The sequence below is a fragment of the Chiroxiphia lanceolata genome, chromosome 7 (assembly GCF_009829145.1).
Source record: "Chiroxiphia lanceolata isolate bChiLan1 chromosome 7, bChiLan1.pri, whole genome shotgun sequence".
Taxonomy (NCBI): domain Eukaryota; kingdom Metazoa; phylum Chordata; class Aves; order Passeriformes; family Pipridae; genus Chiroxiphia; species Chiroxiphia lanceolata.
In genome coordinates this window covers 19,665,487-19,690,929 of record NC_045643.1, presented here as the reverse complement: position 1 = coordinate 19,690,929, position 25,443 = coordinate 19,665,487, and the positions used below count along the sequence as shown (strand labels likewise).

At 38.0% G+C, this 25,443-nt stretch overlaps 4 protein-coding genes across 10 annotated transcripts in view; 3 read left to right on the top strand and 1 right to left on the bottom strand.

The window, feature by feature from the left end:
* COL28A1 (collagen type XXVIII alpha 1 chain) overlaps positions 1–595 on the top strand; it is a 32,435-nt gene extending 31,840 nt beyond the window's left edge. Inside the window, exon 35 of the mRNA XM_032693276.1 lies at positions 384–595. Within this exon, the coding sequence (XP_032549167.1) occupies positions 384–595 (212 nt within the window). The remainder of the gene's footprint in view (positions 1–383) is intronic.
* A 1,790-nt stretch (positions 596–2,385) lies between these two features.
* BBS5 (Bardet-Biedl syndrome 5) lies at positions 2,386–13,388 on the top strand. The gene is made up of 12 exons (XM_032693904.1): positions 2,386–2,495; positions 3,615–3,697; positions 4,531–4,596; positions 5,399–5,448; positions 6,114–6,241; positions 7,110–7,245; positions 8,218–8,313; positions 8,842–8,904; positions 9,633–9,767; positions 9,875–9,958; positions 11,646–11,669; positions 11,780–13,388. The coding sequence occupies exons 1-12, from the start codon at positions 2,434–2,436 to the stop codon at positions 11,879–11,881; spliced, it is 1,029 nt and encodes a 342-aa protein (XP_032549795.1). The 5' UTR covers positions 2,386–2,433; the 3' UTR covers positions 11,882–13,388.
* A 745-nt stretch (positions 13,389–14,133) lies between these two features.
* KLHL41 (kelch like family member 41) lies at positions 14,134–23,119 on the top strand. The gene is made up of 6 exons (XM_032693897.1): positions 14,134–15,311; positions 17,991–18,148; positions 18,238–18,345; positions 19,208–19,393; positions 21,122–21,268; positions 22,093–23,119. Exons 1-6 carry the CDS (start codon positions 14,202–14,204, stop codon positions 22,202–22,204), a joined length of 1,821 nt encoding a protein of 606 aa, XP_032549788.1. The 5' UTR covers positions 14,134–14,201; the 3' UTR covers positions 22,205–23,119.
* The window catches only part of FASTKD1 (FAST kinase domains 1), a 21,515-nt gene continuing 17,900 nt past the window's right edge, over positions 21,829–25,443 (bottom strand). For all 7 annotated transcript variants that reach the window (XM_032693889.1, XM_032693893.1, XM_032693892.1 and 4 more), the window contains one exon: positions 21,829–25,237. In XM_032693889.1, coding sequence (XP_032549780.1) covers positions 25,148–25,237 — 90 coding nt within the window. In that variant the 3' untranslated portion in view covers positions 21,829–25,147. The remainder of the gene's footprint in view (positions 25,238–25,443) is intronic.

Below are 25,443 nucleotides of genomic sequence, written 5' to 3'. Positions count from 1 at the left end.
TTGAAAACAGCATATGCAACTACCTTACAGCTCTTAGGCTTACAATTTCAGGTTGCTCACAAGACTTAATTAGATTTCAAAAAATAGATTTCAAAATTATCATATTCGTATTCTTTGCTCTTTTGGTATGTAGAGCCATAATACTATTATTTCTGGAATTACTAGAACCATGCCAGTAAAGGAACAGTTTAATCGACCAACTAAGATGCACTTTTAACTTGCCTTCAATACTAACATCTTTACAACAGAGTGAATCTTAAACTCTTGTATAACATTACCAGGGAAAAACCCAACAAAATCAGAGTTTAAAAGGTAAAATCTATGCAATAGAATTGACTGCTACAAACTGAATTGTTTCTGTTCCTCTGTTTCCTTTATTTTAGAAAGTATCCTGGACCTCCGGTGCAAGTTAAGGTTGGACCAAGGGCCATGCCGTGTTTATATGATAAAATGGTATTATGATAAACAAGCCAATGCTTGTGCTCAGTTTTGGTACGGTGGCTGCGATGGAAATGCAAACCGCTTTGAGAGTGAAGAGGAATGTAGAGAGGCTTGTGTATTTTCTTCTGGAGGTAGGAATTCATCTCTACATTAAGAATGAGCAGGTTGAAACTATTGATTGTTTGACTTTGTTATTAATTATCCAGCCTGGTACGTAAAATCAAACCAACTAATTCATGGAATGTTAACTTTGTGAAGTCATATGTGCACTAACTAAAAAAAAAGTCTACCTATGCAAGCATACTTTAATTCTTTTTGCATATAGTATATGATGTAGTGCTTATGTAACAAAATAGCAAATTTTCAGCAGTATCAAGAGTACAAAAATTCTTTTTTACTAATTTATATTAAGACCAGTATAGCATTTGCCATAGCAATTGCCCTTCCTTCACCTAGGTCTTTAAATACTAACATTGTATAATCATTAACTATATTTCATTTTAAATGACATATATGGCTTTGGAAGCAATCCTTGGTCATTAAAATTATGTCATTTCTTTTCTCTCTGTTACAGAAATCTGATATTTGCCAAGAATTGTGCAATGAAGACTTCACTTCTTTTAAGCGAAACCATTCTCACAAATAATATTTTAATATATCAAGCATATTTCCAAATTACATGCGGAGTACCACAGTACAGACAAATACAGCAAATGCATCAACTTATGGACTGTGTGCTCTCTGGGTCACAAGACAGGGAGGTGGCTAAATTACACACCTTTCCTAATCATATCACAGTTACTTTAATCCTTTTTTCAGTAAACTCCCCTCAGTTTTCATTAGCTAGCCAAGATCCATGACATCCACAGATTTCTATGAGTGAATATACCAATATCTGGCCTCACTAACTTGGGTTAGTTCATGTCTAAAGTGGTGCTTGTTATGTGTTTCTCTTCTGAAAGCCAACCCTAATTTTTAAACGCATTTTAATATTTTCATCTTCTTTAATTAACTATTTAAATTTTTGTTCAGAACATTAAACACAGCATAGTTTATTGCCTGCCACTGTGATATTGCTTTTTACATTTACATCTGCGTGTATATGTTGCATTTCCTATTACTTAACATACTTGAAAGCTTGTTTCTAATAAAACATTTCTTGTTTTACTGCCAGGAGAGAAAATGGATAATGGTATCTTTACAGGACTAGAAACTTAACCTAGCTAAATTACATTGCACTTACCTTCTCATGCGCTTGTGACAATGGATTTCTGCCACAGCCCCTAACAAGCCCCAACACCCCAGATTAGGCATTCCTGCATATGAAACTCGATGATCACTTTTGGTTGGGTTTGTGTTTTTCTCTTTTTCACTGAGCAAATGGTAACGTCAAACATATCAACAAAAATGGAGCTTGGCCTCAAGCCAAACACTCTCCATCCTTTCTGCTTCCAGACCCCTTGGTCCGTGTCCCGCCAGGGGCACAGGCACTTCCCACCTGTTACTCACTTTACTTCATCCAGTTTGTGTCAGCTTCCAGATGGGTGCAATGGACTCCTCACCAACCCAGGGACCAGCTCCAGGGAAAGAACTGTCAGAAGGACGAGTTTCTTCCTACGATTCATACTTATTTCGAGTAATTTGTTTATTTTAAAGTGGTAGGGTACTGCAATTAAAATTGGCTACAGACGATTTTCAAGTCACTCCAAATTAAAAATGACGCATCCCATCTGTTTTAAAATGAAACCAAAACCACCAAACTCACACCCCAAAGGCTGTACTTTGCCGACAACGCGACGATTTCACACGGTTTAGGTTTTAGCGCCTCAGCACGGCCGGGGGCGGGGCCGAAGGTGGCGGGAGGGCGCGCGCGCTCCCCACGTGCGGCGCCGCAGCCAATCCCGGCCGCCGCAGGGGCGCGAGACACAAACACCCCACCCCTCCCTCCCCGTTGCCGGGGCAGCGCGTGGCTCGGCGGGGCGCGCGGCGGCCATGAGCGGGGTGCTGGACGTGCTGTGGGAGGACAGGGATGTCCGCTTCGACATCTCCCCGCAGTAAGTGTCCTGGCCCGGCCCGGCCCGGCCCGGCCCGGCCCGTTCCTGCCCGCAGCGGTGCTCTCGGGCCCGCCCGGGGCCCGTCATCGACGGGTCTCCGCGGGTTGAGGCCGGCCGCCATCAGGGGCGCGGTGGATGCCGGGAACGCCTCGGTGGGGCGGGGGTTCGGAGCGGGCGGCCAGGGAGTTTGGGGAGGTGGGAACTGGTCACCGTTTCCAGTGTGTACAAAGAAAACAAACAAACCAAAAGTTTGGACTGAGGGAACGGTGTGCTTTTCCCAGCCGAGCTTTTCTGGCACTGGGAAGTAGGCTCGAACCGAGTGGATGTGTCTGAGGGAACAGTGGCGCTCGCTGGTTACCAGGACTCGGTGTCCCTGCCGTGGCGTTGGCATCCCGAACTCAGGGAATGGGGTGCTGGCTCTGCAGTATCTCACGAAATTCCTCTCCTAATAATACATTTCGTTTCTGCCCTGCAGTCAAACTGAAGAGTTTTGGCTGTTTTTCACAATACGATAAAAATACAGAATAAATTTACACTACATCTGTTGTTATTTAATTAAATGGCTAGACCAGTTAAATAAAGCAAAATAATAGTAATATAAACAACAAACCAAAAAATCCCACAAACAAAACAAAACAAAAAAATCAAACCTCATCCTATGTGGAAAATTCTGAGCGTTTCACGTGTCCTTATATGTCTTTCTTTTGCTGGCATCTATTATTTCATGAGCCTAGTTCCACTCCTTATGACCTAAAAGTACGTCAGGAGGTAACAAGCTCTGTCCTCTAAAAGTTCTGTCAATGCAAATTGTTTTTTTTTTGCTTTCCCATTTCCACACACCTTCTCGCTATTTTAGGGCATATTTTGCTTGGTCACACTTGCTATGTAATTATTTATGTACTGTTGTAATTTAATAGTAGAGGTATTACTGTTTTTCGTCTGTGAGATGTAATGATCATTGCAAGTATATAAAGTTGATTTGTGTGTATATGTACATACCTGGATTTTTCATTGCATGAGGCACTGAGCAGAAAACAGAGAAAGTGAAGTAGGGAAATAGAAATAGCCTTATTTTTGGAGGATTATTTTTCATCAGGTAATTTCTTTTTTCTCTTTTAGGCAAATGAAAATGAGACCTGGAGAGGTCCTTATAGACTGCTTAGAGTCTGTTGAAGATACCAAAGGAAACAATGGAGACAGAGGTAACTCCAAACTCAGGGAAATTGTAAACTTTCTACTTTTTAACATGTGCAGGTTCATGGAAACCTGTCAGGTTTCCATTGAACTCAGTATCAATGCTCTGTTGCACACAATAGATCCTGCTTATTTCACAGATCTGTCTTAGAGTGTTTTCAGATAGGATTTCTTATTCAGAGTTATAGGAAGATGATAGTCTTGTCTCGGAATTTGCTTAGAATTGAAAGCCTTGTAAGAATAATCCATTTATAAACAGTGTGGTGATCTTCTGCTGTAATCCTCTTTAAGGCTTAATTTTCCCCTCCCAGGGTTAAACTGAATCAGTAAGGAATATGTAGTGGGCAAGGGCACAAAGCTGCCACTGTGCTGAGATGACCCTTCCTAGGTTGGATGTGCTGCTCCACAGGGTACAGAATGGAGTAAATTTGCATATGATATAAAGGGATGAGGTTATTGATGAAGGCAGCTGTGATAGTTAACTCACTGCCTTCCCCTTCTCTTCCCCAGAGCAATTCTGCACTGAGTGTGTCTGCATTTTTACTATAAGCGTGTAGATTGAAATCAGTAACTGTTCTTGGGTTGGTTTTGAGGAATATTGGTATATATTAGAGGTTGTTTCATTTGTTCTTGATGGATTTTCTCTCCTAGCATTTAAAAAAAAAAAAAGGCATTTAGTGATTTTTCTGGTGGGTTGTTCTGTGATTTTCTTCTTTTTCCTGTCAAGGGAAAGGAGTATCCTGGTGTTTCAAAGCTAGAGGTAAATATATGTCACAGAACAGAACATGTAATTTAATAGAAGTTATTCAGATTTTAAAATGTCTCCACGCTTTATCTGCAGGTAAACTGCTTGTGACAAATTTGCGGATCATATGGCGCTCCTTGTCCTTGCCCAGAGTCAATCTCTGTGAGTATCATCTCTGGTTTCCTTTGTGGTGGCATGCTGTTCCTTCACAAAATATTGATTCCAGTACAGAATAGTAAAGTAAAAAAGTGAAGCACTCTGTTGCTCTCTAAAGTCTGAAATAAACTGTTACTAATTAATTTATTTATAACATAGGAACTGAGATAATAATTCATAGCAAAATAGTAATATTCAATGTTAATTTCTCAGAACAGAAGTTGAAGAGTAATTCAGACATATTTTTCATTTGGTCTATGTGGGATTAATTTGTTTTTCTAGAAAGAACCAAGAGTTTGAGTTTCTTCACATATTGCTTTACTTGTAGCTCTTGTTGCCACCTGTTTATTCACATTCTGTATTTTCTTATTTATTCCCCACAAGTACCAGCCTTTCCAATTTTACTGTTGTAAGCTCTGAATTTTAACTGTATGAGTAGCTAGTGAGTCTACTTGTATTTAATTTAATGTGCTGAAACAGGGACGGGATGCAACTACTTTGTACCTAAATTATTTCCAGTGCTCAGTGTGGAATCGTTTTCTTTGGAAATATTCAAAACTTGATTAGACAGTACCCCAAGCAGCCAGACAGAGTTGGTCCTGCTTTTGACTGGATAACCTCCCAAGGTCCTTTCCAGCTTACATTAGTCTTCAGTTTTGTAATAAGGGCCCAGACCATCAACCACAAGGTGTAATTCTCACAAATAGCAACCAAAGCTGTTTACAGAATTCAGTATTGTATTTCGTAATTTTGACTATTATTTTTCTTGTTCTCAAAACAATTGTTTTTTTCTCCCCTAACTTCTAAGCTGTGGGTTACAACTGCGTTATAAATATAACTACAAGAACTGCCAACTCAGTAAGTTTCAAAAAATACTTTTTAAAAAAATAAAACAAGCTATAGTTATTTATACTTACTGCAGTATATCAACAATAATGTGAAAGTTTACTTGCACTAACAGTAATAGAATAGTAATGAAAGTTGACTTTTAAAAGTTGAGTGTTTCACCTTTCTATAGGAGGGTGGTTTAGTTTTTTCTAAGGGAGTAAAACTCATGTAATCACACTGTTTGGTGATTCTTCTTCCCTCTGGATAAGTCAAGCATATGTTGGCTTATTTTGTCTAAATTTAACAAGGTCTGTAGTGGCACTAATTTTGTGCACGAAAGCTCTCAAATACACAGCCTGCGAAACTATTTGTTTGGCTTGCTGCAAAGACCAGCAGGGAGATTATGTAGATTCCCTAGGCAGCCACATGGTAACAAAACCAAAAATACTGTTTCAGTCATGATATTGCAAATGCATAGCAGGACTTAATTAGTCCTAGCATTGGTGGAACTGCTAGTTTCTCAAACAAAACCTGAGTTCCGTTGAAGACAGCAGTAGATCAATGGTAGAATCAGGATTAGACCTGAATATACACTATTTAAAACAATAATTTAGAAAATATCTGAGGATTATTTATTGCTTGTACAGTTGGGCTGCTATATGAACAAAATGTAAAATTTTATTTTTTCCTCACAGAAATTACGAGGGCAGACAGAAGCTCTGTATATATTGACTAAATGTAACAACACCCGGTTTGAGTTCATATTCACCAATGTTGTTCCTGGGAGTCCCAGACTCTTCACTTCGGTCATTGCCGTACACAGGTAGCAAACTTAGTGTTTGATCAATGAATCAGATATCAGGCATTACAGCTGCTGATGGACACAGTATGTAACTGCCCATATTTAACATTCAGAAAACTTTCCCAAAAGAGAACAATCTCTGTAAGGAAGGGAGAGAATGATCGCAGATTTTAATAGGTAACTGTACATAATGAAAATTGATGTGTATTCATACCGGTTATTGATCACAGTTTATGCATCTTGTGTGTATAAACTATCTGAACAAATAAAAGTATAAAGGAGCTAATTTCAGTGTGCATTTTCTACCTACAATTTCTGTCTATAATAATTTCCCATAATTTCAGATCGTGTAATGGAAATGAAGAGTTAAATCCTGGTCAGAACTCTATCTGACCACAAAACAGTGTATACTTCCCACCTAAAGATAAGTCATCTGAATGAATGTGTGCATAATACATCACCATAGGTTTCCATTTATGAGCTGTGGAATACTGACATATGTATGTTGGATGTTTGTGACTTAACCAGCACTGAAAAATAAAGGATTCTTAATGTCTGTGCTATGCTTAGCACGGGACCCAGAGGATATACTTTGCAACAGAGTCTAGGAGATGACAATCTTAAGGAAAACTATTTTAAGGAAAAGGAAGAAACAGTATAGAAATGAACAATACAGGAGATCAAAAGAGTTGTTAAAACCCCCTTTAATTTCATTAAGGAAAGCTGAAAAATAATGGATTATATCGACTAAGTTTTAATAGTACTCTCACCTCTGTGCAGTGAGGGGATAAGAAAAGTTTGAAATATACAACATTTCATATCTGTGCTGAAACAGAGTAAAGATAATAGAAAACACTGAATTGTAATGTGTATTTTTGATTTTTTGCAGAGCTTATGAAACTTCTAAAATGTATCGTGATCTGAAGCTGAGAAGTGCATTGATTCAAAACAAGCAACTGAGATTGTTACCGCAAGAACAAATATATGATAAAGTCAATGGAGTTTGGAATTTGTCAAGTGACCAGGTACAGGGAAAAATCAGGCTACGTTGACTACAGAAGAGTTAAAATGTTTCAGCTTTATATAGCAATTGTAGTTTTGTACCCTCAAAGGAATTACCCTTAATTCAGTTCATCAGCTGATGCCTGCAGAGAAACTGATCCCATATATTTGCTACCCAGTACAACAGTGTCTCTTTTTGGCAACCTGAATTCTGTATGACTTGCCTAATATGCATTGAACTAGATATAGTTCCTTTTAAAAAGGAACTTAAGCCTAATGCTATGTATGATCCTGAAAGAAAATAATGTTTCCAAAGTGCTCTGCTGATATTTGTATGTTTACATGCAGCTTTGACTAAACAGTATTAAGACTATATTGTCTTCTGATTACTGGAAATCAAAAATAATGGAATAAGATTCTTTGTCTTAAAACAAGAAAAAATAAGGACTTTAAGATAAAAATAGGAAACATTATTTTACAGGGCATTAGTTGCAAGTATTTCCCAGAGCCATGAAACAAAACAGGAGCTGATATTTCTGTCTGTGCAGTTTTAGTCCAGAATGGAAATATGATCCATCCTGACAAGCTAAAAAGTTCTTTCCTCTACATTCCGTTGGCACAGATCTCCTCAATTACCTAAGTGCAAGCCACATGCCATTGTACTTACGCTATAGCCCAGTTCCAGATCTGTACAGTTAAGAATGCTCTCAGATGCTTCATGTATTCCCATGAGGTTGGCTGTGCTGTGATTTGATCCTGCTTTGCTGCAGTAGTAGGTACTCCCAGCTATTTTCACTACTCAGGTTCTGTATCCTTTGAAGATTGGATCTTGCTTCCTTGCAATCCATAGATTTTGGTAGGAAAGAATCAGACTTTCATTGAATTAAATATGAAGTTATACTTTGCTTTTGTTTGAATGGATAGCAGTAATCATCATGTTTGGAAATAAAGGCTCTGTACTTAAAAGCAGTTCTAACATACCTTTTCGTTAATAGGGAAATTTGGGAACGTTTTTTATTACTAATGTGAGAATAGTTTGGCATGCAAATATGAATGACAGCTTTAATGTCAGCATACCATATCTACAAATTGTAAGTATCTTAAAACAACCATTTTCATAATGAAATGGTATCTGTTCAAGTCTTCAGTTAAAACTCCCTGTGCACCAAAATTAATATTTCATATCCCACATTTAGGGAGTAATTTAGTCTTACCAGCATCAACCACAGGGTAGATTTTCTTTTCTGTCCAGATTAGTTGGGGGCTTTCATGGGCAGGCACAGATGTTGAAAATGGCTTGTATTTCAAATTTTTGAAGTATTTATTGTGATGCTTCATACCACCTACATACACTGGGATTAATGATCTGTGAATCTGATCTTCAGAAATTTACTGTTACCACTTCTGATAAAACACTTTTCCCTGAGGTTTCAGGGGTTCGGATTTGTAATGGTAAATGGGAGGGAATGCTGGTAGCCAAGCTTCCAGAACCAGTAACTGTAGCTAATACAGTGTAAAAAAAAAACCCAAACAAACAAACAAAAAACAAAACAGAAGACATATTTATCAAGTAATTACAGAATTTTTTAACAGAAAGTTTTTTACCTCTTTACCATTAGCGTTCAATAAAAATGAGAGACTCAAAGTTTGGCTTGGCACTTGTGATAGAGAGTTCTCAGCAGGTAAGAAGCTTTAAAAGCCTTTTTTTATTGATGACATTTTTATATACAATATTTCTCTAATTCTGAAATGTTATGGGACTACTTTTAAGGTACTTAGAGTGTTCCTTCTGTGGGGCCTTTTGAAAACTTTTTTAAAGTTCTCTTCGCACTGCTTAAAATATCTGTGTGTTAGGGTCAGTATGGCTGTTGTGAGTTATGGTTTCTCTAAGCAAAACAGTAATAGGCCAGTACGACCAGTTAATAACTGTTAAATACACAGTCTTCTGAAAGATTATCTTTGGGATCTAATTAATTCTATACTTAATTAGGACCATTCTTTTAAATATTTTTTCCTTGTATCTGTGTATCTGAAAGCTTCTTTAATAATAACATCAAGACCTAACAGACTAACCATCTGCTGAGTAGCTAGAAACAAATCATTAATATCACTTCTGATTTTGTCTCACCCTTATTTGCTTGTGTTTTTCTGTATAAGAAGTTTGTTCCCATTTTATATAATGGGCTAAGAGTTAAAAGCTAATTTACTTCATAGAGAAACATTGTCATTTCTTTTATTTCATCCGTGATCCAAGTGGCAGAATGTAAAAAAGATAACACAAAAATAATGTATTTTCAGCAGGCTGAAAATTGCTATCATGAAACTGGAAATCACTGTCAAAGGGAAAAAGTTCTTTAAATAATAAGCAACACTAATAAACAGATGTTGTCTTTTTTTCTGTGTTACATAGAGTGGAGGATATGTACTTGGTTTTAAAATAGACCCTGTGGAGAAACTGCAAGAGGCAGTGAAAGAGATTAATTCACTTCACAAAGTTTATTCAGCTAACCCTATATTTGGAGTGGATTATGAAATGGAAGAAAAGGTACTCAATTTATTTAAAATTAGGTACAACACTTTCTTAAGAGTAATAAAAATGTATTAAACATATTAGATATGTGGATTTACTTACTACAGTGTTTTTATTTGTAGCCTCAACCTCTTGAAGACGTAACAGTGGAGCAGGTTCAAGATGATGTGGAAATAGAAGCTGATGAACATACAGATGCTTTTGTGGTAAGCAGCTCCACAGAAAACAAAAAAATAAAATAATTCTTGCTTGGTTATTCAAATTTAAGCAATGTACAGCTGTGATCCTCTGTTAGAGATACGCTGCAACTGTAATTTCTATATTTAAACACATCTACATGCCTTTTATTAAATATCCCTATTATTACAGGAATTTATTCTCTGTATGAATTTTTAACTTTAGAAGAAACTATTATTCAAAATAAATACTAGTAGATATTTAAAGGAATAGTTTTATGTAGTTTCTCAACACATTAACATCAGGAATATCTTGAAAATCAGCAGTGTAATATGATCAGATACATTATATGAAAACAAGTCTTCCTTCTCTTGGAGCAGATTAATAGATGGTGATATCTGTACACTTGATATTCATCTAAAATTCAAACTTAAAAGTTTTTTAGGAAGGCAGCAATAATTTTGTATTACTATATGTCCCAGTATTTAAGAATTTCCAGAGTTACTGTGCAACCCAATAACACCTGACTGCATGATTGACTGTGCAGGTAGACTGCACATATTTTCAAGTACTAGCCTTGACACATTGACAATTGACATGTTTTCTTACTAGTCTTTGAAATGTGGTAAATTAGCAGGGCTAGCACCAATCTTATTTCCACTATTTTTAATTTTGCTGTCATTTACTAATGCAGAGAAGCTCTTGTCTTTTCCTTTCCCTCTTTCCTCACTTTTTGCCTTTTTTTTAATTTTTGCACATTTTTATTCAGTCTTTAATATATTTGAAGACACACGTCTTCCATAAGTGAAGATCTGTTTGCTCTACTGGTGCCTTTGTCACCTGGATTAAATAATTGTGCTTTGTATATTCTCAAACGAAAACTAGAGGCTGTAAATTATTAGAAAGTGGTTGCTGTAGGAGACATAAATCATCCAGGACCCAAGGAGTGGCTACACTTGACACTGTTCTGTAGAGTCTTGTGTGGCTTGAGAGCCAGCTGAGCAGGAAAATGCTTTCTTTCCTGCTCCTCACCAGTCCACAGGGGCAACTGAAGCAAGATTGGGCTCCTTTTGGTAAATAAGATCTAGAACCTGTTGGTCTAGAGATTTCTAGAGCTGTGGATATTTTCAGAGATCTGATATCCTGAACAGTTTGATTGTTAATTTACACACACACAGGATGGTAAAGATGGTATCTCTTTCTCATATTTTCTAGTAGAAAAATTTGGTTAATAATTCAGTTGTACTGTGTTCATTTCTTAGATTGAGTATGATGTTAACTGATTTTGATATAAATTTAAAGCTAGTTTTTGAAATTGAATAATGAACACTGCTGCACAGGAAGCAGAAAATACCAGGATGCTGTCAGTTTGTCTTCATATTTACATTTTCTCCCCTATAAAGTGTTTGTCACGGTAACAAATGTAATATGAAAATGTTACCATTTAGAAATCTTTGTTTATTATGATGGAAAATTCAAAGATTGGTATTTAATGAAAAATGACATTATCACCAACTCCTGTTAGCACATTTCTGTATGTTATTTCAACATAGAATAAACTGTCATCTTGTTTACAAAACAAAAGTAAAAGCTATAAGGACTTGATTGTTGCAGAAGACTTAATACAGTTTTGACCACAAAGAATTATTAGCAGATTCGGTTTTTAGGCTTCTTTTTTTTTCAAGGGTGCGAGTTCTTTTTTGCTTTCTTTTGCAGGCTTACTTTGCTGATGAAAACAAGGTAAGAACATCTTTCTTCATACTGTCAAATGTATGTTGTTAAAATGGGATGATGAAATTAAAAAGTACCTTCTGCTTTATTTTCTCTCATATGTCATGCATTCAAAAAAGCAACATGATCGGGAGCCTGTTTTTTCAGAGGAACTAGGACTTGCAGTAGAGAAGCTAAAGGATGGATTCACACTCCAAGGACTCTGGGAAGTAATGACCTGATTTAGATTGGCATGTGTTTGTTTCCTAAGCAGGAAAAGACTCTCAGTTCTTACTGGGCTTATGACATCTATAAAAGATAATTTAGAAATACTAGAATAGCAGAGAAAGAGTATGCCAAAGCTCAAGAGTGGGTGAATATTATATAATAAGCCCTCGGGATATGTTATATATTATATATTATGATATATAGTAAAAGAAAGATTATTCAAAAACCTTGTTTATGTAACAGCTTTGCATTTATCCGTGGTCTCTGTCAGTGTCGGGAGGGGAGGACAAGCTCCCTCTGGCACAAGGGGTGGAGCCCCACAGCTGCAGAAGTGCTGTCCCCTGCAGGCCCCACCTGCTCCACCAGCCCCGGAGCCCTGTCCCCTGTCACCTGGGGAGTCCCTCTCTGTCAGGCTGTCAGCACCTGGAGCCCTTCCCCACTGCGGGCATGGCAGCTGCCATTGTATTCCAGCTGCCAGGATGTAAAATGCCATGCGCCATGTTTTTAGACTGCTTGCTGACTGGCTGGCTGCGGAATTTGACACACTGGTAACTCCAGGTGTTTTCAGGATTGTGGTTGGCAGGACCAGCCATCCCATCCTGTTTCTCCCCTTCCCTGACAACACAGTCCTCCCTGGTGTTTCAGCCACCGTTTTATGGCCAGTAGCCACCATTTTTTTTACAACTTCATGGGCCCTGTGTTTACAAACTGCCCTACGACTGGCTGCCAGGACAGCCACTGTTTGCCGTTCTACCCAGAACTACGTCAGAAAAGGAAGCCTCCCCTTCCTCTGTCCATGGAGACACCCTTTGAGACAGGGCAGTGCAAGGTGTGCAGTTTGATGCTGTATTTTAGGTATTTGGGTATTTATATAGAGTGCTGTACTTTCCCATAAAAATTATGTCTAAATCAAATTTCCATAGCTTGTTTAGTGTTGTGCAACACAGAAATATCATCATACACTGAACATTTTGTATCTAGGCATATCGGCTGTGTCATTGCAGTGGTGCTGTGTTACTGATAGCTTTAAGAAAAAGCAATACTGTTTCAGGTAAAGGCTTTCATGTCTCATAATTTTCCTAAATGTTCAGCACATATCATTCCAGTACTTAATTGTAATCCAGATATCCTCATACAGTTGTTGTTTGTGTTTGGTTTTGCTAAATCACTTTTCTAAAGAATGATCTAGAAAAAAACACACAAACGAATATCTTCTGTGTCTGTCATTAGACCTTTTATGATGTTTTGTGTTATAGAGAAATGAGTCATTTATAGTTTAAAGGAAGACACAGCTGTTACGTTTTCTAGTGAGATAAGACCTTTGCGCTGTTTGCTATAAACGGAAAAAGTCAAATGAGCTCTCCTCTCAGCTGTTGTTTTAGCAGCTGACTGTTACAGTAAAGTAACTGTGGTGTGAATGTAATTGTCGTGTTTGTAGAAAATCTTTCAAGGTATATATTTTAATGGAATACTACCTATATTAAAAAGCAGTCATTATTTCAATAAACTTTGATAATGCTATACCTTGTTGTAGATCTCGTATTCAAATACTTGTATTTTGATCCTATTTCCATTACATTCAAAGAACATTTTACCATATGGGTGGAGACTTCAATTTGAATTATTTTGAAAAGCAGAACTTTACCTGAATAACATATATTTTATGTTTAAACAATAGTGTTTGGTTTACAAATAAATACAACCAAATGGGTATTAAGAAGGAGCTCATAATTAATTTCAAGGTCCTATTATCAATATCTGAAGAAACTGAATATGAGATATTGTTATGTAAAAAAATAATCTTAGAGCACAGGCAATTCATTATAAGTTGTGGAGTATTTTAGTATCTTTATGACTGCAGCAATGACACATTAAGCAACTCTGAAGAAGTGAACAGTAGTTAAAACTGACAACTTGATTAATAATATTTCTATTTCAGAATATTTACTAACTTGTATATGTACAGTCTTGCTCATAGCTGTGTCACTGAGGGTCAGATTCTGCTGTCCTTACTCATGTCAAATAATTTATTACATTGCACATAATCTTATTGATTCAATGTGGAGAATGATGGCAAAACCTGACCATAGTGACTAAGAGCAACAGTTGCTTCTTTCAGTCTTTGACAGCTGCAAGAGCAGCTCTGTTTTTCCAAACCATCCATCCTAAATTCCGACCCGTAAGGGTATGTACCTATATTTAGCTACCGAGATTAAGTTGCAGAGGCTTCAGGCAGGGCAAAAAGCACATTGGTCTGCCTTTTTTACAGACAGACCTTTGGGCAGGCAACAGCTAAAGCTTTCTACTCCCTCCCCTTTCCCAAGTGTTTGTGAAATGGATTCCCAAAGGGAACTCACTGAAGAGCTCAGACTTTACCAATCCACCCTCCTTCAAGATGGCCTCAAGGAACTTCTCGAAGAGAAAAAGTTTATAGATTGCTCTCTAAAAGCTGGTGACAGAAGCCTGCCTTGCCACAGATTGATTCTGTCGGCATGTAGCCCTTATTTTCGTGAGTATTTCTTATCTGAGCAAAGTGAAGAGAAAAAGAAGGAGGTAGTTCTAGATAACGTTGACCCCAACATCCTGGATATGATTGTCAAATACCTTTATTCAGCAAGTATTGATCTTAACGATTCTAACGTACAAGATATTTTTGCTTTGGCCAGCCGCTTTCAGATCCCTTCTGTGTTCACTGTGTGCGTGTCCTACCTTCAGAAGAGGCTTGCTGTTGGTAACTGCCTGGCCATCCTTCGATTAGGTGTTCTGCTTGATTGCCCAAGACTTGCCTTTTCTGCCCGTGATTTTGTTTCAGATCATTTTGTGCAGATCTGCAAAGAAGAGGACTTCATGCAGCTTGCCCCACACGAACTTATCTCGATTATTTCACCTGACAGCTTAAATGTAGAGAAGGAAGAACTGGTATTTGAGGCAGTAATGAGATGGGTCCGAACAGACAAGGAGAACAGAGTAAAGAGCCTGGGGGAAATTTTTGACTGCATACGTTTTCGTCTTATGCCAGAAAAATATTTCAAAGAACAGGTTGAGAAGGATGATATAATTAAAAGCAACTCAGACCTTCAGAAAAAAGTAAAGATCATTAAGGATGCTTTTGCTGGAAAACTGCCTGACTCTAGCAAAAGCACAGACAAGTCAACCAAAGGGGAGGTGAATGGTGATGTAGGAGATGAAGATTTACTGCCTGGCTACCTAAATGACCTTCCCAGGCATGGCATGTTTGTCAAAGACCTAATTCTTCTGGTTAATGACACTGCTGCAGTAGCTTATGATCCTCTTGAAAACGAATGCTACCTTGCAGCCCTGGCAGAACAGATTCCCAGAAATCATTCCAGTATAGTCACCAAACAAAATCAGGTCTACATTGTTGGAGGACTATATGTGGAAGAGGAGAACAAGGATCAGCCTTTCCAGTCATATTTCTTTCAGGTACAAGCTTTATAATTATTGTTGCAATAACAGGTTACTGAAAACTATTCTGAGTCTCTCCAAGTGAGCTGTCTAGTCTCTTTGTATGGTGATGGAGACAAGTATCTAGAGAGAGCTATTCCTGTCTCAGAGAAACAAAACCAAGGGACTTGCATCTTCTTTTTCAAGATCAAGCCCTGGTGACATCTCAAATATTAAAAGGATTAATATATTCTATCTAAGCACTGTTTTTCACTGTTTAAGACCCAGATTTTTCATGGTACAGATGCCTAAATATAAGTCTAGTAATATTTTTGTAAAATATCTTTTGTGTATTTTTGTTAACTTCCATGAAATTTGGAGTGCTTTAGCTGATTTAGATCTAATGAGATGTCTTTCTTTTCTGCATTTGAAATACTTGTATGACAGCAGTAATGTGTGTATTTTAAGTGCAGCTTCTGTCACTAAAGCAGCAGAAGTCCTTTTGTCATGTCTACATTTGAAAGCCTAAGGGCATTCCAAATACTTAATTTAGAGACAGAAGGCTTTTTTCTTGGCAAACTGTCAGTGTCAGTACAGTAAATATCACGTTTCAACTGAGTTTCAATTTTATGTCTTTGTAAATCTGTATAAATATAAGCCTGATTAAATCAACTGTAACTCCACAATATATTTCAGGAAAATTAGTAAATATACAATTTGGCATTCTTACACCATAAACTAACTCTGTTGTGGTTTTAACTACATGTTTTGGGGGATATTTGAACTATTTTATGAGGAATTCTGCAATATGCTGCTGGCCATGTGTCCCATCCTTAGGTACATTGGCCTAAAAGAGTAAAAGTCCTGTTTCAATATGAAATCAAGCACAGTAATAAGCAGTGATAGAATTTTAAAGCCTTCAGATATGAAAAAAATGCAAATATTGCTTAGAGGAGCATGGCTCACTGTGATTTCACACACAGTGAAATAGTTGCTTTCAGACATTTGTTATATCAATGAAAGGGAAATCACAGTTTGCTGGGGAGGGTTTAACACTTCCTTATGTAGGTATAAGGGTTTCATTTCCTTATGTAGGTATAAAACACTAATCACTGAAGTGCAAAACTAGTTACAGAAATATTCTTCTAATATAATTTATATGTTGATGTCAGAATGTATTTATAGCCCAGAACTGAATAGTCGAAGTCTCAGGCTACTAGAAAGGGGCCTCTGAAAAACTAAATCTCAAGACTGATACTAAAAATCAATGAAGTTTTCAAAACCCTACTTTATATGTTGACATCCATTTCCTGAAATCCTGTTCGTTTGCTTGTCATCTTTAAGCTTGCTGCTTTAAGCAGCTTGCTGCTGCTGTTCTCTTTAGTTAAAATACTTGTCTGCATTACTCATGTGGCTGTTGATCTCTCTAAAATACTAATGAGCCAAAACAATTTTTACTTGCTGATCTTCCTTTCTCCAGCAGTAAAGTGTTGTAATTGGTAGCTCACAACCCAGGAGAAAACAAGGCTGCCACTGGCTCGAAAACGTGTGATTGAGTTGATGGCCTGACAGCAATAGAGATGTCATCTTCAAGAGTGATGCACTAAGCGAGCCGTGATCTGTGAGGAGAACATCTCCTCCATTACCACAGCCACATCCAGCTACTGGGGAAATCCATGTCCATGAACTACATTTCACTGTTGCAGTAAAACTTTCTGTCCAATAGCAGTGGTCTGTCAAATTTGGGAGATGCATTTTAGCATGGAAACCTTGACTGTGGAACATACTTCTGGATGTCACTGAGCTAAACCTGGGCTTTCTGTCAAATGCCTTTACACTTGTGCAACCTCACATCTTACCCTGCCTTCCTGTACAGCATCAAGCAAATCTACATGCAGTTAAAGTCAGAAAATCTTCTTTTTGAATGTTAGAGATCATTCAGGTTCAATTTTAAGTTTGCAGATAAAAAAAAAAAGCACACCACAGTTCTAGGAAAATAGTCTTTTTTTTTTTCTTCTGTCCTCCTGCTGCTTTTCCTTAGATGTTTTCAGCATATCGGATGTGAATCAAGAAAGCCATGAGAGTACTTCAGTAGGGATGACATCAGTATTATTGCCAAGGGAGCTGCAGTGCCTACCTATTTTGCCTAAGAGTGAAGTCTTTATTCATTGTGTCTTCAGAGATCTTGTGAGCTCTTGAGGGTATTTGTAATGAAACATCACCTCTGTTGCTCTAGGGATTGCAGAAGAAACATCTGTGCCATTTGCCACGTGATATTTCCCGAAAAACTGTGTAAGCACGTCTGGCACCTCATTGTAGAGATGAGCACAACCAGCTAAACATATAGGTGTGGAATGGCAGGAGTGTCTGCTCCCTTGGGCAAGAAGAACCACTTTCCAACATGTGATAGGGAACTGAGAGTGAGGGACCTTTAAACAAGGAAGAAGAGCTTAATAAAGAGGCCAAGAAACTATGAGGTGAGCAGACACAAAGAGAGCTGTGTGGCACTGGCTGCTACACTGGCCACTACATCTCAGCACCATGAAGCAGGGGTCATCATTCATTAGCTGCACTGGGGGAAGGGCAGGTTGTTCAGGCAAGCACATTTGCTGTTAAGAGACACTGAGCGCAATTAGATAAATTCTGTGCAACAACATTTGTTGTGTGGATTTTTCCTCTTTGCCTTTCCTAACCCTCCCTGTTGGGATGCTCTTTCAGCTGGACAGCATCGCTGGTGAGTGGGTTGCCCTTCCTCCACTGCCATCAGCCAGGTGTCTCTTCGGGCTGGGAGAGTCTGACGACAAGATCTATGTAATAGCAGGCAAGGACCTTCGCACGGAGGAGTCGCTGGATTCAGTACTGTGCTATGACCCCACGTATGTTTAACATTTAATTATGCCCACTGAGGACATGTAGATGGCCCATTATTAGTTGAAAGAGCCTAACAGTGATCTTTTTGTTCCAGGGCAATGAAATGGGGAGAGATCAAAAAACTACCCATCAAAGTATACGGCCATGCTACTATCTCAAACAATGGATTGATATATTGTCTTGGTGGAAAAACTGATGATAAGTGAGTCTCTTTCATGACAATTTATAACATTATTTGTTTGGTCCTTAATAGATTGTATGTCCTCACACTCAGAAATCAGCGTTTCCCTTTTTTGCATCTCTTGATTAAGGTTGCTGACAGTCTGGCAGAGGGTTGCTGATGTCTGGCTGATGTTATGGTTTGGAGGATTTTGTGTTTGTGATAAGTTAAATTGCATATTAATTGTAATCCCAACTTGTTATTTTAATGACCATACTTATTTCCAAGGCAAATTTTACTTACGCTGCAGATACACAGTAGTTAGTGTGTCTAAGCTATGAGGATCCTCACTGAAAGTATTCTTTCCTCTCAGATAGAAATATCTAGGTGCCATGGAATTACTGTCTCAGTTTTTCCAGTTTTCTGACCTGTGATACCTGTTATACCTTAATAGGTATAACATTAAGAAAATAAAAGTTTTCACTCACGCTGAACATGTGGTGGTAATTTTTAAGTGTTTTTATAGGGGATTTTTAAGATACAAATTTGTCAAATCAGCCAAAACACCAGCATAATTTTTCCTTTATAACCTTTCCCATATATTCCTCCACAAATCCATCCGAATTGAATATGCTGGGAAAGGATGTTGTCTTTCTCCTCTAATGTACAGTGAAATTGCTGTCCTGTGTAATATAAACAGCATTTAACATTTGATTTAGTTCTATGGATGTGATTAGTGCTTTGTAGACATTGCAAGGATTCCCAGATTAGATACAAGAAAGGATCTGCACGAGAGGAAAGAGGTGTTATACATAAACCCACACAATCTACCTCAACTAGGTCTCACTTGGAACAAGCCAAAATTTCATGAGACATGATCACAGGTTTTCTTTTTCCTCCCCAGGAAATGCACTAATAGACTATTTGTGTACAATCCCAAGAAAGGAGACTGGAGAGACCTGGCTCCAATGAAAGTGCCTCGCTCAATGTTTGGAACGGCGATCCATAAGGGCAAGATTGTCATTGCAGGTGGTGTCACTGAGGAAGGCCTTACTGCATCTGTTGAAGCTTTTGATCTGACCACCAATAAGTGAGTGCAATATTCAAGCTATTTTAAGGAAGTGTTTTATCATTGAAGCTTTAGGAGCTCCAAAGTAAGTCACAAAGGTGTTCAGGTACATGTACTCCCACTGAGACATTTGGTCTACAATCACATCTTCAGCAACAACAGCAGCAGTTTACAGAGCCCATCTCTGGCCATTTTTCCTGCCCCACATGCATTTGTCAGCACTGCTACATTGCAAACATGCTCACCACCCTCTTTTTTTTTTTTTAAGTCTGATTACTTTCCCAATTTAGTTGACCCCACGACACATAAACAGGTGTGGTGCCATAATAGGGAAGAAGTGGGAGAATGAGCAAGGGCGGTGCAGTCTAGTTGAAATAGCACTGGCAATAAATGTGAAATCCTGACAAGAGAAATCGGGTGCTTGAAGAGGACCAGCTCAATGTCCTTCAGGTACTTGGCCTTGTGATGTCTTGCTGTTCACTTACCTTGTCACAGCAAATGCCATTTACCACTGATTAGTGACATACTTATTTAGTATGAAAACTCCAGGAAGATTTCAAATGTATGTGCATGCTCTGAAATACTATATAGAAAGAGTAATGACAAGAGAGTAAGTCATACCTGAAATTAGCTCACTTATTTGGTCTATATACTTTCCAATACTCTTCTACAAAGCCAGAATCTTTTGCAGTCAGCATCCATCAAATGTTTATGATTTTCTAGGCGTTTATACACTCTGCATATGTCTTTCTAATCTTAATTTTCTTTTTTTTGTTACTTTCATTACTTTTCCTTCCTATCACCTTCTTTACAAACTTTCATTTCAAATAGTATCAGTAAAACTCTATTGTGACAGCTCAAACTTGTAAGTGGTCCTGAATGCACCTTTATCTTAATAAGCACTTCTGCTCTATATTAACACATTTGCCTGTGCTGCCTTCATTGACATGTAGCATTGCAGCCTTCAACCTCATAACAAAAGCATAAATATATGCTATCCCAAAGAGACTTGCTTCTAAAATTTAACATTACAAAATGTGCATTATACAAGAAGTAATTCCATGAGGGAACTTCTAACTTTACTTCTTCTATAGAAAGCAAAGTGAAGGTTATTTGTTACCATGATGTCTGACACATTCTCCTCTTCTGTCATTCAGAAATATGCAGCTCATGGTCTGAAAAACCTGCAGATTCTTGTCTTGGTTTATTCTATTTTCTTACAGTCAAGTCACACAAGCAAGAAAGAAAAATTGGCCTATTAATTTTAATTTTGAGATTATCCAGAAGTGGGATGTTTGTGTGTTTCATATGTTCATAGGTGTGAATTGGCAGAAAAATTGAAATTATACTAATGAGCACCAGTGATTATTTTTTTAGCTCAAATTATTATGCCAATGCCACTTGAATATGCATTTTGGAAACTATAGGGAAAAATGAGAATAACTGGGGAACAATACATCTGTATGAAGTATATTACTGATGATGGCACCAGGGAATCTGTAAGAAGTGGTCTCTGGGACAAGATGTCATCACAGTGTAATTGTGTCATTTAAGACCTGCAGAAGTCCCTGTGGGGATGGAGACACTGAAACTTACTGCTAATAAATCTCAGAAATTTTTCCTTTTACTAAACCATTCACTCAGGTGGCCTTGGTTCCTGAATTTGTGTCACTCAGAGAAGTATCTTAGTGCATTCAGTTTACAATACTTCTCACATGTTTAAACTTGAGTTTTTCTTTTCATCTTTAGATGGGAGGTTATGCCTGAATTTCCCCAAGAGAGAAGTTCCATCAGTTTAGTCACCTTAAGCGGAGCTTTGTATGCTATTGGAGGCTTTGCAATGATTCAGCTTGAATCTAAAGAATTCGCACCTAGTGAAGTCACTGACATATGGAAGTAAGTTTAATTTTAGTCATGCTTTCCTGGTGGAAACTGAGGTTTGTAGACACCGGAGGTTAACGTTATTTTTCCGTTTAACTCTGAAAATGATCCATAGCACAGGTTGTAAAGCACTTGTTGACAGATAAAAAAGTTTGTCAGAAAGTATCAAATAAACATGAGACTTGGATCAGATGACTACTTCCACCTACTAATCATTTGACCAGTATGAGTCATGATCTTCAGTTTCTTTAAAAGAGTAAGTTGCCAGATCACTTGGCAGGTTTAGCCTTGCCAATAAAAACATTCTCATGATATTCTTATGCAGAAAAGCATGTATACACAGTGGCCTGTACATACTGATGTTTTAACAGTCAAATGAGTAACTGTTCCAAGAGAATCAGAATTCCCTATCTCCTAGATTTTTTTAACCTAATCACAGTATCAGTGATAAAACATCATATCTCTGCTGAGACTCTTCACTTGTTAATGTAAATTGAGAAGTTTTAATTGGCAGTAGGAAGGATTCCGCCAAAAAACAACTTTATATGCAAGAATCTGAAGAAATTGAGAAGGGATACTTAAGACAAAGAGGAAGCTTTATAGAAGTAATTAAAGCATGACAGAGCCAGCAACAAGCTTTAGGGACCAGGAAAAGGACAACTCAGGCACAAGAACATCTTTCCGTTCTGATCTAGAGGACAAAAGCAGCCTTCTGTGGCATCCTTTAGCACGTGGCTGCTACAAGCCTTTGCAACAGGTGCACTATCCTCCTTTTCATGTATGTGTGCTGAAGCATGAAACTAAGAAGCTATTTTCTAACTTTGTTTTTTTAAATGCAGGTATGATGATGAAAAGAAGGAATGGATTGGCATACTGAAGGAGATCCGATATGCTACGGGAGCCTCCTGCCTGGCTACACGCTTAAACCTCTTCAAGTTATCAAAACTGTAAACAAAATGCTGGAAGATATGATGTGGTGAGGGAGTTTCAATAGGCTCTTCTGGTTTTGTTGCATGAAAATGTCCCCAAACGGTACAGAGTTTTATAACAGCGTGCTAATTATACTGGGAACCGTTAAACAATTCATTTGTCTGTCCACATCTTAAGATATTTACTAGTTAACCAGCAACCACTGAATTTTTGCCAGTGTTTAAAATCCTGAAGAGCTCTAATTAACGTTGATTAAAATAAATTAAGATTTCAGCAAGGACTCCATTTTTCACACTGTGAAATTGCAAATAAAACCAGTTAGACTTCCTTGCACTCCAGCAATCCAGGATATTGGTGGCTTACCCTCCAAACAATGCCCATGAATTAACTGTTAAGTTACATACAACTAATAGGTAGCTAGTTTTATTCTAACTGGTGGTTTGTATAGCCAGATTTCCCCTTTCAGCAGCATATGTAAATCCTGCATTCTTCAGCAATATCTTGGAAATATTTTCATCACAGCCCTCAAAAAAATAATTTAGCCTGGAATTGAAATGCATGTTAAAAACAAAAGGGGCTTAATACTACGTGGCCTAATAAATGCCAGTCTCAGCCAAAACTGTACTAGTAGCCAGACTTGAGGGAAGAGAGAGAAGTTCACAAGGTTAATAGCTCTAATGTTTCACCTACTACGTTTAGGCTTCTAGTAACAAGGATTTTCGACTTTTTTTATGCTTTTATATTTATTTCCAAAGCAAATATTTTATGGAAGTTTTTCTCAGAGATCTGAGGCTGATAACAAGCATTCATAAAAAAATCCAAGAAGAGTTGATAATCAGTAAATACCTATAACAGAGAGGACTTTTTCATCTAATAAAGAGTTGATGCATTTTGACATTGAAAACTTTTAACAATTAAACTTTGTTTTTAAAATTATAAAAGTATCACTTGAGGGTGTCTTTTTTAGCGATCAGCTCATCATCACTACCATATTGACAGGACACAGATTTCTTAGTACAGCCTTTGCCCAAAACAGAGCACTCAGTTTTCTTCAAGTAGAGTATCTCCTCAAAGGATTTCTCCATTGAATAAAGAGGGTGTCATAATCTAAAGAATTTCATAAATCTAAATCTAATTACAACCGATGTAGCAGGAAAACTGGAAAAGAAGCCCACCATACCTGACTGAATGGCAATTTCAATTATCAAATGATTCCTAGCATTGCCTTCCTAGGAGACAGAAGTAAATATATGGCAAAGGTACAGCCATCATAGCTCATTTCAGTATGGTACTGTCTGCCAGCACTTAATCTGTGGAACATCTTTTCTGTTTACCCCTTTAGTACCCAAATCTTCTGCTGTTCTTAGCACCTTCTCATTGGGTCCGGTTAGATCACTCCTCTAACATTTGCTGATTTAATTTAGAAAGAATGACTGCACAGGATCAAAGACAACACATTTTATTGAAATACTCTTATAGTTTGCTTTTCTTCAATGCCCTTTCTGAATCCACTCATAGCAAGTTTTAATCCTCTTCCCACTGTGCATACTCATAACTTTATCCATACATAATCTGAAGATAGCTGGCTTGCCACAGTGGCTGCTAGAACTCTGAAAAGCAGGGTTCAGCTCAAACACATGACCACCCATGACTGAACATTTACGCCACTGCCACCTTTTTTAGACTCCAGAGTTGCTTTGTGAAGGCCATCTGTACAGAAACAGGGTCATGCAACAGCCCTTTGACATGTGGCCCACCTTCTGAGATCCTAACCTATATTTATGATTGTTTTCTCCATTTTATACAAAATAGAATGTGCATAGAGTCTTTCTATGGCTGTCCCTTCAATGATACTTCCTCAAAGCCCTCTTCTTCTACATCTTGCAGCCTAGATCAGTTCTGTTGTTTTTTCCTGAATTTCCATTCCTGTCCTGATTTGTATTCAGTAAATAAAAATATTTTCTTCTGCTACTGAATAGTAAAAACAAAAAAAGTGACAGCAGATGCAAAATGGCCAATTCAGAAATGCAGTTGCTTACCTCTGCCAGGTTTCAAAGGAAGTGGTAAAAGAATGTCTACTGCTTCTACTAAATGAGGAAGAAAACACAGCCACATTGTGTCTGTGAAGGACAGGCAGAGCAAGCAGTCATGAGATGATGGCAGCGTGGGCACAACGTGGCTGCCTCTGAAAACAGGCTGATCTGTCAAGTATGACCACTCTACAGTTTGCTCTACAATGAACATTCTGCTGCCTATTCCGTTTTTTCCTTCTACATCTCAGTGTCTTGTGCCTCCTGCACAAACCCTGGCAGGGTTTTTAGGTATATGGAGGTGTTCCAGAAGGCTCAGCCATACTTTTGTATGCGCCACATCACAGGGTAGGAGAAGCAGCTGGAGGTTCCTCGCCATGCAACACCCTCCCCCAGCACAGTCCCCCACAGTACCTCTGTTCTGGGAAATGGAAGCTGAATGGCTCTAAAAGCAGCCCTATGCTTAGTCAATTTGCATTTCAGTTTCTTGGTTTCACAGTACAGATACTGTTTGATTCCCAGCTGCTCATTCTGTCTTATGCTGGAAGACAGATGTAGTTTCCAATAGATTGCTGACACTTCTCTCACAGTCAAGAGTATTTCCACCTTTTCTTTGGAGAGTTTTATGTCTGGCTAAGCCTCTGTACTATTTATTTAGGAGATGATAATGTAATTTTACAGCAAAACTGCCAGAGCTTCATGTGATTAAACAACAGCTTCCAGATAATAAGAAATTTTAAGCATCCTTATTGGATCTTCATAGCCCACTATGACCTGCCTTTTGCAATCCCTTTACACTTGATGCCCGTGGCAAGCCTTGGTCCAGCTGACTCACAGATAAAGAGATTTTTGGAACTATGTATTCCAGGATTACAAAACGTTTGGTGGTACATAAAATGTTTTTATAGAAGTACTTTAGACTGCATGTCTGACATCACTGTATTCCATACAGCTGCTGTCTCAGGTATTCTAGCTGTTCACCTTTTGTTGACAGAACCATAGAATTCCATTCAAAGTGAGGAATCTGTAGAATAGAATCATACAAACTGAGTGTTAACACTGGTGTAAGACACATACCATTCACAGCAAAGGTTCTCTGATATCTCTTGTTCTCCACTTGAAGATATTTGACGACCTGTGTCCCTCCAAAAGCTAGGCTTGCTCTAATGTGGGAACAAGTTAAGCCAGCAGCACCTGCATTCAGTTAATTAGAATCAAAAGCGAGTGTTT

What these genes read in the sequence shown, in the direction of transcription:
- BBS5 (XM_032693904.1), top strand. Translation starts at nt 2,434, where the DNA reads ATGAGCGGGGTGCTGGACGTGCTGTGGGAGGACAGGGATGTCCGCTTC. An exon ending in CTTGCCCAGAGTCAATCTCT is followed by an intron (nt 4,597 to 5,398) that starts GTGAGTATCATC and finishes CTAACTTCTAAG; the next exon opens with CTGTGGGTTACAACTGCGTT. An exon ending in ACTTTGCTGATGAAAACAAG is followed by an intron (nt 11,670 to 11,779) that starts GTAAGAACATCT and finishes CATTCAAAAAAG; the next exon opens with CAACATGATCGGGAGCCTGT.
- KLHL41 (XM_032693897.1), top strand. Translation starts at nt 14,202, where the DNA reads ATGGATTCCCAAAGGGAACTCACTGAAGAGCTCAGACTTTACCAATCC. An exon ending in TCCAGTCATATTTCTTTCAG is followed by an intron (nt 15,312 to 17,990) that starts GTACAAGCTTTA and finishes ATGCTCTTTCAG; the next exon opens with CTGGACAGCATCGCTGGTGA. An exon ending in GGTGGAAAAACTGATGATAA is followed by an intron (nt 18,346 to 19,207) that starts GTGAGTCTCTTT and finishes TTTCCTCCCCAG; the next exon opens with GAAATGCACTAATAGACTAT.